Genomic DNA, 12,800 nt, shown 5'->3' with positions numbered 1-12,800 from the left:
TAAAAGTAGCATCTTAACCCAGGCTTTCCGAAAATTTTCGTCAATTTGTGGTAATTTAAGGTAACGCGATCAATTTATCCTTTCATAATTTTCATTATCAACCTCTGACATAACTTTTTACTCCCTAGGGAGTTATTGATACTTTTCACTCCATAGAAAGTAAAAAGTGACGTCAGAGGTCAATAATGAAAATTATAAAACGATTAGCTGATCGCGTTGACAGAGTGTTTAACACAGTAAGCCAACTCGAAACGATAAGTTACCATCAATTACAGAATTCATAAATTTCAATAGGGTAACTTTTAACGAAAAAGGGGGAAATATTTCATATTAAATTTTACATATACAAAATAAGAAACCGTCTTCTTATACAAAAATAATTGTATTTTTAAATAATGTTATATTATTTTGTAATGCCTTCTGACAGTTAAGATCGCGCGCGCGCGCGTGTGTGTGTGTGTGTGTGTGTGTGCGTGTGTGTGTGTGTGTGTTACAGGCAAAGTCCGAAGTAGCACTTTCACTTCGGACTCTGCCTAGTCAAATCGCGAAGTGCCCGAAAGGCTCAGGCAAAATCCGGAGTAAAAAGAAAACCCGCGGTGTTTACTTTTCCCACTGCACAGTAGGCTGGCTCGAGAATTTACAATTCCAAATAGTCTACAGATCGCAACTGTTAAACACATTTGAAAGTTTTTATTTTAGAAATGATCAGCATGAAATGCTTAAGATAACTTATTGAGTACATTTATTTATTTTTGTCATAATATATTTATTTAACGCAAGTTATTTCCTAAAAAGAAAAAGGAAAAACTCAATATGAATCATATTTAACGTAGATAGACTTAGAAAACATAAATAATTCATTTTTAATATTTTTATTGTTCTAAAGTGTGAATAGTTTCCGATTTGAAGCTTTTTCAGAAAAATCCCATTATTTAATGCGAATTCATAGATACATATTCCATACAAGGCACCAGTCTATTATTTGTAATAAATAGATTATTAATAACAACAATGGTTTATTGTTGATTTATTTGATGAAAAATGATTCAATGTACGTGTAAAATACATTTTATTACAAAAGATAAACTGTAAAATTTTATAAATAAAAAAACTACAATATTTATTGTAAAAACCAATTTTTCAGTAAGAAACAGCCAGTAATAGGTGTTTCGGTTTTAAAATTTGTTATTAACATTTCAAATATTAATTTATTGAGATCGAAAATCACTGTTTAGACAACGCTACTAAGATTTAGTATGGCAAATAAAAATCTGTCTTTAATTAAAATAGATCAATTGAATATTTGGTTTAAAAATGGTTTAGCAATAACACTTCAAAACAAAACTTCCTTTTAATTTCGTATTAGTTTCGTAACTAATAAAGAAATGTTATTTCCCCACTTCCTCCCTTCCACAGCCATTTTATTTAGGGACTGATGCACTTACTTAGTTATTATAAAAACAACAACAGTTTAATCTAGTTACTGACGTGGTCGTGGAAGTTTGGAAGATTTTTGAATAGAATTTCTTGTACTAATGTTGGACGTATTATAAATGTAAATTTTTTATCTTATAGCTTGAGTTTCAGTGTACATTTCCGAATAAGTTGATTTTATCGCTTCGGAATAATATTTAAAAATCGACGGTGTTTTTGAAAATTCTTAATGATGGCTGTCGAAGCGGAAAATCAAGTGATGAAAATTAAATTCGAAGACAAATTCAGTGCCCTCAAAATTGCAGAAAACTCGTCGCGTATTTCGAATTTAGAAAGATACTACGTTAAATATGATACATATTGAGTTTTTTCTTTTTCTATTTAGAAAATAACTTTCGTGAAATAAATATATCGAAACAAAAATGGATAAATGTACTCAATAAGTTATCTTTAAAATTTCATGCTGATCATTTCTAAAATAAAAACTTTCAAATCTGTTCAACAATTGCGATATGTGTAGACTATTTGTAACTGTAAATTCTCGATCTAGCCTACTATGCAGTGGGAAAAGTAAACCTCGCAGGTTTTCTTTTTACTCCGGACTTCGCCTGAGTCTGTGGGGCACTTTACGATTTGACTAGGCAGAGTCCGAAGTGAAAGTGCTACGTCGGACTTTGTTACAAGGCGATGATCCCTGTTGGAATTTCTAACAATCTCATGAATTTTCTACCGAAAGTACATTGGATGACTATTAAAAAAAAAAAAACATTATTTACGAGTAGCAAACTGTTTTCGAGAAAATCGACTTTCTTCCAAATTCAACTCTTGAAAACTCAATGTTCAAGTTTCTTCAACTTTTAATGGTTGAAAATTCAATTTTATTTTATTTTCACCAGCTCAAAACATAATTTTCTTTATTTTTAAAATAGAATTGTGAACTGTTTAAAATTTAACTATTAATTTCTTTATATTTTTAACAGCTCATAATTTAATCTTTAATTTTCTACTGCTGGCAATTTTAGTATCAATTTTCTTCAATTCAATTTCTTCTATTTCCCACGGTAAATTTGTCAACTGTTGAAAGTTCAATGATCAATTTTCTTAAATTTTAAATTTTTGTAAATTTTTCACAATTGAATTTTCATTTGTTAAAAATTCTATTTTTTTTAAATTTCAGTATTCTTTAATTTAAAAGAATTGATTTTCTAAGTATTCAATATGGAAAAAATTGATAATTCAATTTTCAACAGTTGAAAATTATATTGTTGCAAGTTAAATAAAATTGAATTTAGTAAATAAACATTCCAATCCATTCAAAAAAATTGCTTATAAAATATATTTTTTATAACGGGTCTTCACTAGAAAATTAATAAACATCAATTAGATTCTTAGTATGAAATATATAAGATTTAAAAAAAATTTAACTCTGAACATTTCCTTGTTAGATCGTTGGAAATCCGCTTACGGTGCTATAGAAAAAGTAAAATACAATTTGTTAAATAAACCATTTTTATGTGTAATCGTTTCAAAATTATGAAATTTCTACATTTTTAAACTATGTATAATCTTCTTCCTGTAATCAAGAACATTTTATCTTTTAAAAAGTACCATAATTAATAATTATATATTATATAATTAATAATTATTTCGTCCGAGATATGATTTTAGTTTTACAGTTTTACTTAAATACTGAATAGTGTAGTTTGAAATCGGCCAAGTAAACATTTGTACATTTTTGGTTGGTAAGATTTAAAAATAAAATTAGAGAGACAAAACTCCCGAGACTAGAACGTGAAATTTTTACTTTAATTTGCTTGAAATTGCCTAATAGGCAATTTTGTAGTTAAGTGGAACTACATTGTTAAAAATTCATTTTTTTATCTTTAAATATTCATCATTTTATTTCAAAAACGTTTCTTTTTGTAAAAAATTTAAATATTTTGTTCACAATCATTTTGTATAAATTAATTCTTTTAACTGATAATTGACCCATGCCGCGCCTGTTTAAAAATGTATTTATTTTATTGAAAATTCTTCTCTTGTAGTAAAGTATAAATCTGTTTAGCACACAATTTTAACTTTTATTTAAAAATTGATTTCTTTGGTTGATAATTTATCTATTTGGTTAGAAATTATTTTTGTTGTTGTTTAAGATTCATCATTTTAGTTGAAAATTAATTTCTTTATTTCAAAGTGAAATGATTTGAGTTAAAATTTACATATTTTGTTAAAAATTTAATATTGATAATAATTGATCCTTTTGGTTAAAAATTCATTTCTTTAAACGAAAATTTGACTAATTTGTTGAAAATTCATTTTTCTAAATATTAGTTTAACTATTTCAGTACTATTTGGTACTTATTCAGTATTACTACCACTATTTGGTTGAAGATTTGTCTTTTTTTGTAAAAATTGAAATCTGTTCGTTGAAAATTAAAACTATTTGATTGAACATTCATGCATTTTGTTGAAATTGTGTTTTTTATTGGCAGAAAAGTAATATTTTACTTGAAAATTCGTCTTTTTTTATAGAAAAATAATCTTTTCATCCAAAATTCGTCAGTTTAAATAAAAATTAATTTTTGCTTTTGTTGAAAGTTCATTATTTTAGTTAAAAATTTATTTCTTCGGTTAAATTGTTACATTTTTTATATTTTGTTCAAAACTTGTAATTTTGGTTGAAAATCAATTTTTTAAATAAAAAATTTAACTATTTAATTTTTTATTGAAAAATTATTTCATTTAGTTGAAACTTTATTTATTTTATTTTAAAATCTTATTTTTAGAGTTGAAAATACAATTTTTTTAGTAGATAATTCATATTTTTAGCTTGAAAATTATACTGCTTTGATTGAGAATTCATGTAGTTTGTTGAAAATTCATAGTTTTTGGTTGAAATTAATTATTATTTAAAGTTTAAATTTATCTATCCATTTTTTTAGCATTGAAAATTCGTGCATTTTTGGTATAAGTTTAATCCCATTAGTTAAAAATTTAAATTATTTGATTGAAAATTTGTCTTTTATAGCAGAAAAATAATATTTTTATTTGAAAATTCCTCTTTTTGGACAGAAAAACAATCTTTTCGTCAAAAATTCCACATTTTAGATAAAAATTCATTTTTTGTTTGTTGAAAGTTCATTGTTTTAGTTAAAAATGTATTTCTTCAATTAGTTACAAATTTAAATATTTTGTTAAAAACTTGTAATTTTTGTTGAAAATCAATTTGATATAATTAAAAATGTAACCATCTAATTTTTTTATGAAAAATTATCCTAGTTAGTTTAAACTTGAATTATTTTGTTTAAAAATCGTTTTCTATTGAAACCAAAAATTTTGTTAGGTGCAAATATCAACTATTACACTTTTTATTGAGAATTCCTTTCGTTGTTGTTGAAGATTCAACTCTTTCGTTGAAAATTTAAATTTTTCTTGAAAATTTTTTTTCTCTAAAATAAACTGTTTCAACTAAAAATGTATGTTTTTAGTCAAAATTAAATGTATTTTGTTGAAAATTCGTCTTTCATGGCAGGAAATTAATCTTTTTGGTGAAAATTCTTCTCGTTGGTTATAAACTTGACAATTTTGTTCAAAATTCGTTTTTGTTTTGTCTTTTTAATAATTTAAAAAATTTTTAATGTATCTTTTATTAATCAAAAAGTATGACTGATGTCACTAAAAGACTTCAAAATAAATCTAGAAACGAAATTTTTGGTTGCCTTGACATTTTGATCTGCTAAGGCCTTCGGTGCAGTTATTTTTATAGTTGGAACAAAAATGTATAGCAGTCAGGGAAAATGAAAAGTTGTTGAAGGAAAAGTGACTCTTGAAAATTCAGGGAAAGTCAGGGAATTTCGAAATTGGGATTTTGTAACAACCCTTAATTCTAATTTAAATTTCATGCTACATTCATGTTCTGCCAACAATAAAAAAACATTTTATTGAAACTAATCAATAAAATAATAATAAAATTATACTTGCCTAGATCCTGAGAGTGAGCTCTCTCATCTCCGTCAGTAAAGAGAAGACTGTAACCTTCCCACAATTGGATATGACCACGTTCACAAGTGGGAACAGATTGACTTTGACTGTGTTTGACTAACAAAATTCCAGTCAAATAGTCTGGAGTAATATCACAAGGTGCACCTTGTTCTCCCTTCAAACCTGGGAATCCAGGCTGTCCTTGAAGTCCAGGTGGACCCACAGGACCATCGAGACCTGGTTTTCCAGGGAGTCCAGGAGATCCAGGGGAACCAATGTATCCAATTTCACCTTTAGCACCACCCCTTCCAGGGAATCCAGCTATTCCTACATTTCCTTTCTCTCCAGGGTATCCAGGTTGTCCAGGTGCCCCTATATTCAATTAATCAAACAGTCACTAAATAATTTAACTAAAAACTAAATAAATAATTATTCACATAATTAGTGATTCTCTCCTTCACCTCACATGAATAAAAATCTTGAAAATAAAACATCTCCCTCTACCAGTTCCGTACAAAATCTAAAATAAAAAGTACCCTTCTTTGATCTGAGTATTGAAAATACCAAATTTTCCCTCTATTCACTTAACAAAAATATATATTTTGTAATTGGTCTTTTCCGATTCGGAAACTTCCTTCCAACACGATGGAAATCTTAAAAACAAAAAATGAACCTCTTCCGGTTTGGAAAAAGATTGAAAACATAAATTTCCCCCATTTAACTCAATAAACTGCTAAAAAGAAAAATTAGCCCCTTTTAGATCAGAAAAAAATGCAACTCTTCCAACTCCATAAAAATCTTAAAAATAAAAAAATTCTTCTTTCAATTGAAAAGAAGTGAAAAACAACAATTCCTTCCATCCAACTCAATAAAAATACAAGGAAAAAAATTGTCCTGTTCCGATTTATAAAAAATATTGAAAATGCCCCTCCCCTCAACCCGATAAAATTTTAAAAAATGGGCTATACCTGTTCAGAAAATATAAACAAATAACCAAAAACTCGTTCCTTCCAATTCTATAAAAATCTTAACCATAAAAACATCTTCCTCTTCAAATTTACAATAAAAATGCTAAAAATAAAAAATGGCCTCTCCCAGTTAAAAAATAAAGAACCGAAATGTTTTTCCTGCCAATTCAATAAAAATGTTTTAAAAAAAAGTATTCCCTTCTGTCTAGGAAAACTTGCAAACCAAAATTTCCTCACTTCCAACTCGACAAAAATGTTAAAAATAAAAAAATACCCTGTTCCAATTTAGAAAAAAGATTGAAAATAAAAATGTCCAATTTTTAACTCAACGAAAATTCTGGAATGAAACAAGTGTCAACTCTATTAAAACTTTAACAATATAAATATTTCCCTCATCCCATTCAGAATATATTAACAACAAAATCTTTTAAATCTCGTTCAAATTCTCTGGCATTCTTCAAAATTTGGGAAAATAATTAACTATTACATGAAATCATTTAGAATCATTTGAAATCACGGTGCTTTTTTAATGCTCTTAAAATCCCTTTAAAGTATATTAAAACGCAAATATCCTTCAAATCTTCAAAAAGAAATTTAAAGTAGCTGCAGATAAACTTTGGAATCTTTGAAAATATTCTGAAATCTTTTTGAATCTCTTAAAAGCCCTAAAACTATTCTAAAATCTTTGAAAATCGGTAAAAAATCCTGAAATTCTATAAAGTCACTGAAACCCATTGAAATCTGTTAAAATTTGTAAGAATCTTGTGAAATTCTTGCAAATATTATGGAATTATTTTAAATCTACGAAATCCCATTAAAATGGCCAGATATGCTTCAAAATTGTTAAAAATACTTTTTATCACATAAAGTCCTTTTAAGTGTTTTAATCCCTTAAACTCGATCAAAAATCCTTTGATATCCAGTACAATCTCTGGAAATCTAAGCAAATAGTTTAAAAAATTGTCATTCTCTCTGAAATTGTAGAAACTCATTTCTTGAAACTCTTTAAATCTGGTAAAATCACGTGAAATCTGTGGAACCCAGCATAATCATTTGGAATCGTTTGAAATACCCTACAATTTTATACTCCTTTGAAATCTTCAAAAATTCCTTAAGATCTCGAGAAGTTCCTAAAGAGGTTTAGAAATAACGTAAACTCCTTGGAAGCAATCTTTATAAAAAACCTTTTAAATGATTTAAAATCCCTTAAAATCCTTTGTAATCTTTGTCATTCTAAAAAAGATGTCTAAAGATGTCCTTTCCGTCACCGTGAAACTCGAAATTATTACTATCGATCTAAGCTAACTTTTTAAATAACAGACAATTCTTAACGTATTTTCAGACTAGATGGAGATATACATTTTTAAAAAATTTTATTAAAGCTTGTCTGAAGAAATATATTCTTTGCTCCTTCGCGGAGCAAAGAACAAGATCTTTGTTCAGAAAAAATTTAATTGAAAAATATATGAAAAAGATATAATATAATCATTCTTACCAGGAAAACCTCGTTCTCCTTTAGGTCCAGGTGGCATAGTCTCACAGTCATCACCCTTCTCTCCCTTGATACCAGCATATCCAATTGCTCCCACCACTCCAGGAATTCCAGGATATCCCTTATCACCTTTCTCGCCTGGATGACCTGGAGGCCCTTCTGGACCATCCCAGCCTCGATCACCCTTTTCACCAGAAATGCCATCAAGTCCATCCAAACCTAATTAGAAAAATATAAGGTTTAAATTCAGAAGCTTTGGCTGCTTCAAACGTCGAAACCATCTCCTAATTCCCGTCCAACCTCTCTTCATGCCCGCCGAACCTCCCTAAATGCCCATCTAACCTTCTCAAATACCCGAATTATCTCCCTAATTGCTCGCCCGACCTCCCTAAATGCCCTCTACCTTCCCCAATGCCTGACCAATGAAGACCCAAAAAACTCAATATTTCTCTTCACAATAAGCTGTAGAATACAAACCAACAATTACTTTTTAAATATCACCCTCAGAAGTCTGTTTTCTAGGCTCCCAAAAAAAAAACCTTATGAATGAGAAATTGGGTTTTGCAAGTTTTTAGCGCTAATTATCATATTTTGTTGATGTTTTTGAAACCAACTTGGCTCTAATGCATAAAATACTTATTTCAAAGTTTTCATTTCGAGCGAGGAAATACTTGATTAAATTTAAAAGAATTAATTGTTTAAACAATTTATTATTGCTTATAATAATATTTTCTTAGAATAATGCTAAAAGGTTTAAGTTTTTTCAAAAGTTTGTCTCTGTATGTGCACTTAACAATTTATTATTATTTTTAATAATATTTTCTTTGAATAATGCTAGAAAGTTTCGGTTTTTCCTGAGATATTCGACTTTATGTACCCTTTTCAGTCAGAGTAAACTGAAAATTAATGCAATGTAACAAACGTAATTATTTAAACGAATTTTATTGTTTATAACTAATTTACCCTAAAGTAATGCTACATAGTGGCGGCTTTTATTTTGAAATCTTCTATTTTTTGTCAACCTTTAATTTAGTGACATAATAATTAATTTAAGTTCACAAACATAATTCTTAAAATAATTAATTATTATTTTTAATAATATTACCTTTGAATAGTGCTAAGAAGTTGAATTTCTTGCGGAAATATTTAACTTTTTGTTCACTTTTTATGAGTGTGTTAAAATTAGTTTGCATCCACTTTTTACTTAGATAAGTATTAACTAATGCAAGTGAACAAACAAATTTTTTTAAATTTACTATTGTTTATAATTATCTTCTTTTAGACATTTACTAGAAAATTGAGGATTTTTCTGAAATTTTAAACTTTTCTTTAGCTGTTCATTTATGAACTAATGATAAATAAAAAATAGAACAGATAATTAAAAAGAATCTTTTTCTTCTTTATGAATTTATTTTTCCGAAGTAAAAAAAATATTTCAATTAGTCTTTAAATTTTCTACTTGTATCGTGTGAAGTATAAGTTTTCCTTGAAGTAAATACTGAGAGTCGTTTTGTTTTAAATAATATTAATGTTTATTATTTTTTCCTAACTAAAAAGTAAAAGAAAAACTGAGAATCTCAGAAAAACGCACAACGCTCCAGCATGACTCTAAGAGAAGATAGTTTTTAACCATATTAAATTGTTTTAAAAAACGTGTTTATTAACTTGCATTAATGATTATATCACTAAGTAAAATGTTGTGAAAAAAGTAAAAAAATGTTGGAAACCCGCGGTTACCTAGCATTAATATAAGAGAAGATAGTTATGAGCAATAATAATTTGTTAAACAAATTTTGTTTGTCAAATTTCGCTAAATATTGTCTCGCTCTGAGTTAAGAGTTGACAATAATTTCTTTAAAGAACTCGGTTAAATTTGATTAATTATTGCTACACTCTAAGTGCAAAGTAGATAAAGAGTTCACAATTACAGAAAAAACCGCAACTTTCTAGCATTATTAAAAGAGAATATTAATGAAAGTAATAATAAATGGTTAAAGCAATTAAGTTGTTAACTTGAATTAGTTATTGCCTCACTTTAATTGGCAAGTGGAAAATAAGTTAAAACTTGCTGAAAGAAGTGCAAATTGCCAGCATTATTCTAAGAGAATATGATTATAAATGATAATAACTTGCATAAACAATTATTTCTGTTCCATTGAAATAATTATCACCCCGCTTTAACTGAAAAGTTGAAAATAAGTTGAAAAATTCGGAGAAAAACGGGACTTTCTGACTCTATTCTAAGAAAACTTGCTTAAAAACAATAAGAACTTGTTTGGACAATTTATTTAAACATCTAATTATCAGTAGAAAGAAGTATTTTATGCATTAAGAACAATTAATCCTTACAAAAAAGCAAAAAATCATAAATTGCGCCAAAAACTCGCAAAACCCAATTTTTCACTTATAGGGTTTTTTGGGACCTTATAAAACAGGCACATAGGGAAGGTATTTGTAAAATAATTATGTATTTGTATCCAATAGCTAATTGTAAAGAACAATGTTGAGTTTCAACTCGATTCACATAACATTGACGATTCTGAGTAAAATGATCAAAATCGTCTTTTTTTCTTATAAAAAATGCGTGTTAAACTTTATGGGGCTTGCAGAACCTCTAAATATCATTTTCCGAAACAAACAAAAAAAGCATTGATTTTTCTGTGCATTAAAAAATATTTTGAGGCGATATGTATGAAAATTCGAGAGAAAGAAATTTGGAACACCATACTACCAACCTCCCTAAATGCCCGCAACTTCCCTTACCTTATGAATCTTCTGAAAAATCTTTAAATCACATTAAAATCAAATGATATTCTTCAAAATTGGTGAAAAGCCTTCAGTATCCTATTAAATCATTTATAATCATTTGAACTTTCGTAACTTATTTTAAAAAGTAAATAATAAATTAATCGAAATAAAATAATTAATTAATGAATTAATTTTATATAAACATATCATAATTAAATTACTATTATAAATTATTTGATTATTAATAGCAAATCTATTAAAATATGAAAATAAAATAAAGAAGCCCTTCTTTTCTATTTTGTTTTTCATCAGAAACATTTCTCACCTGGAATTCCTTGGTCTCCCTTTTGCCCAGGAGCACCAAACAGTCCAGGAGGCCCTTGGTCTCCCTTAGGTCCTCTCTCTCCTGGCAGTCCAGGCATTCCTTCAAGTCCAGGAGCACCTTCACGCCCAGGTAATCCAGAGGGTCCAGGATGTCCTAAATCTCCTTTTTCGCCCTGGGGTCCAATTGGCCCAAACGGTCCGCGGTCTCCCTTTGCTCCAGGCAGTCCAGGCAATCCTTGTTCTCCCTTTTCTCCAGGAATTCCTGGGAATCCATCCCTTCCGTGTTTACCCATAAGTCCAGGCAATCCCTTTTCTCCCTTCACTGTTACTCCCGGGGGACCAGAAACTCCTACCGGACCTCGTTCACCTGAAAAGTTAAATAAAAATAAATAAGGTCAAAAGTTAATTAACACAGTTATCAATTATGTGGGTCAACTACTACTACATCCTCAATTGGGGAAAAACAATATTCCGAAATTTTTTGTTTATACCCTCTAGCTTTTTTCGGAAGCCCAAGAAAATCATCTTCAAATCTGAGCGAATCGCAGCCTTAATGAATCAGTCTTTTTTTTACTAATTTTTTAACGAATTTTCAATAGTTTAAAAAATATTAATTTATAGAATTCCTAAAAACAAAACCAAGAATCCAGCGACTACATTTTTAGAACCGTCATGAAATTCTCAAATTGTAATTTTAAAAAACTCCTTTTAAAATGAAAAAAATCTCCGTACAAAAATAAAGAAGAAGAAAGAAACATGAGAAGGTCTAAATGTTCCTGTATTGTGATTTGATAATGATAAAAATAAAAAAGACGAAAGAAAGAAAAAATAAAATAAACAAGGAGAAGGAAGGGGATTTGTGATTTTTCTTTCCTCTTTTTTATTTTTGTAAAAGATTTTTTTAAGGAGGATTTTTTTTTAATTACAATAGGAGCATTTTATGGTGGTTTCCTAAATTCGGCCGTTAGATTCTTGGTTTTATTTTCAGGAACTTCATACATTAACTTGATGGTCCTTAAATAGGAATTTAAATTTGATTTTAATATACTGTAAATTTATTAAATTTTAAATAATATTCATTTTTTAAACAATTTATTTCTTAATAAGTAGCTAAATATGTATACATAATAGGTTTCAAGAGTCTTATATTCTTATTATTTATTAAATTAATTTTTAAACTGTTTAAAAAATAATTGTTTATTTAGATCATTCTTCATCGAAAACAAATTTAAAAAAAACGTATGTTTAATAGAAATTTTTAACAAATTTGAAAAAAGTACTTTACTTTAGTTTGAAAATTGATCTTTCTTTGTAAAAATGTATTCTTCACTGTTTAAAATGGTTAAAAATGTATGTCTATGTATTTTGTTAAAAATTCGTCCTTTTTGTTGAATTCAATAGTTTCTAGTTTAAAATTGACGTAATTTATGATAACAAACTCAGCTCAATTTTTAAAAATAAAAAATTTTTTGAAAATCAATTTGTTGGTAAAAGTTTTAGATTTTTAGTTAAAGTTTTAATTATTTTCTGAAAATTCGTCTTTTCTGAATTAAAATAATTTTTCTTTGTTAAACTTTCTTCTTTTTTATGTAAAATTCAACCATTTGGTTTAAAAATATATATCTACTTTTTTGAAAATTCGTAAATTTGGTAGAATTGAACAGATTTTTATTTAAATTTATGTATTTAGTTGAAAATTCTTCTTTTTTGAGAAACAGTTAGTCTTCTTTGTTACACATTTATTTATTTTGTTAAAAAATTTTCGTTTTTGGCAGAATTTAACTGTTTTTTAATTTAAAATAAACATCCTTTTTGGCTAAACATGAATTTGTTTAACTTAAAATTTAGCTTCT

The 12,800-nt window shown here is 27.6% G+C and overlaps 1 protein-coding gene across 1 annotated transcript in view; it reads right to left on the bottom strand.

The window, feature by feature from the left end:
• Positions 1 to 12,800, bottom strand: part of LOC117180550 (collagen alpha-1(IV) chain) — a 117,069-nt gene that overhangs the window by 25,675 nt on the left and 78,594 nt on the right. The window contains exons 20-22 of the mRNA XM_033373046.1: positions 10,949 to 11,314; positions 7,879 to 8,094; positions 5,416 to 5,787 (exon numbers count right to left, since the gene is read on the bottom strand). Coding sequence (XP_033228937.1) covers positions 5,416 to 5,787; positions 7,879 to 8,094; positions 10,949 to 11,314 — 954 coding nt within the window. The remainder of the gene's footprint in view (positions 1 to 5,415; positions 5,788 to 7,878; positions 8,095 to 10,948; positions 11,315 to 12,800) is intronic.

The sequence above is a fragment of the Belonocnema kinseyi genome, chromosome 9 (assembly GCF_010883055.1).
Source record: "Belonocnema kinseyi isolate 2016_QV_RU_SX_M_011 chromosome 9, B_treatae_v1, whole genome shotgun sequence".
Lineage (NCBI taxonomy): Eukaryota > Metazoa > Arthropoda > Insecta > Hymenoptera > Cynipidae > Belonocnema > Belonocnema kinseyi.
The sequence above is the reverse complement of the archived record's forward strand: the minus strand, read 5'-3'. Positions and strand labels throughout refer to the sequence as shown.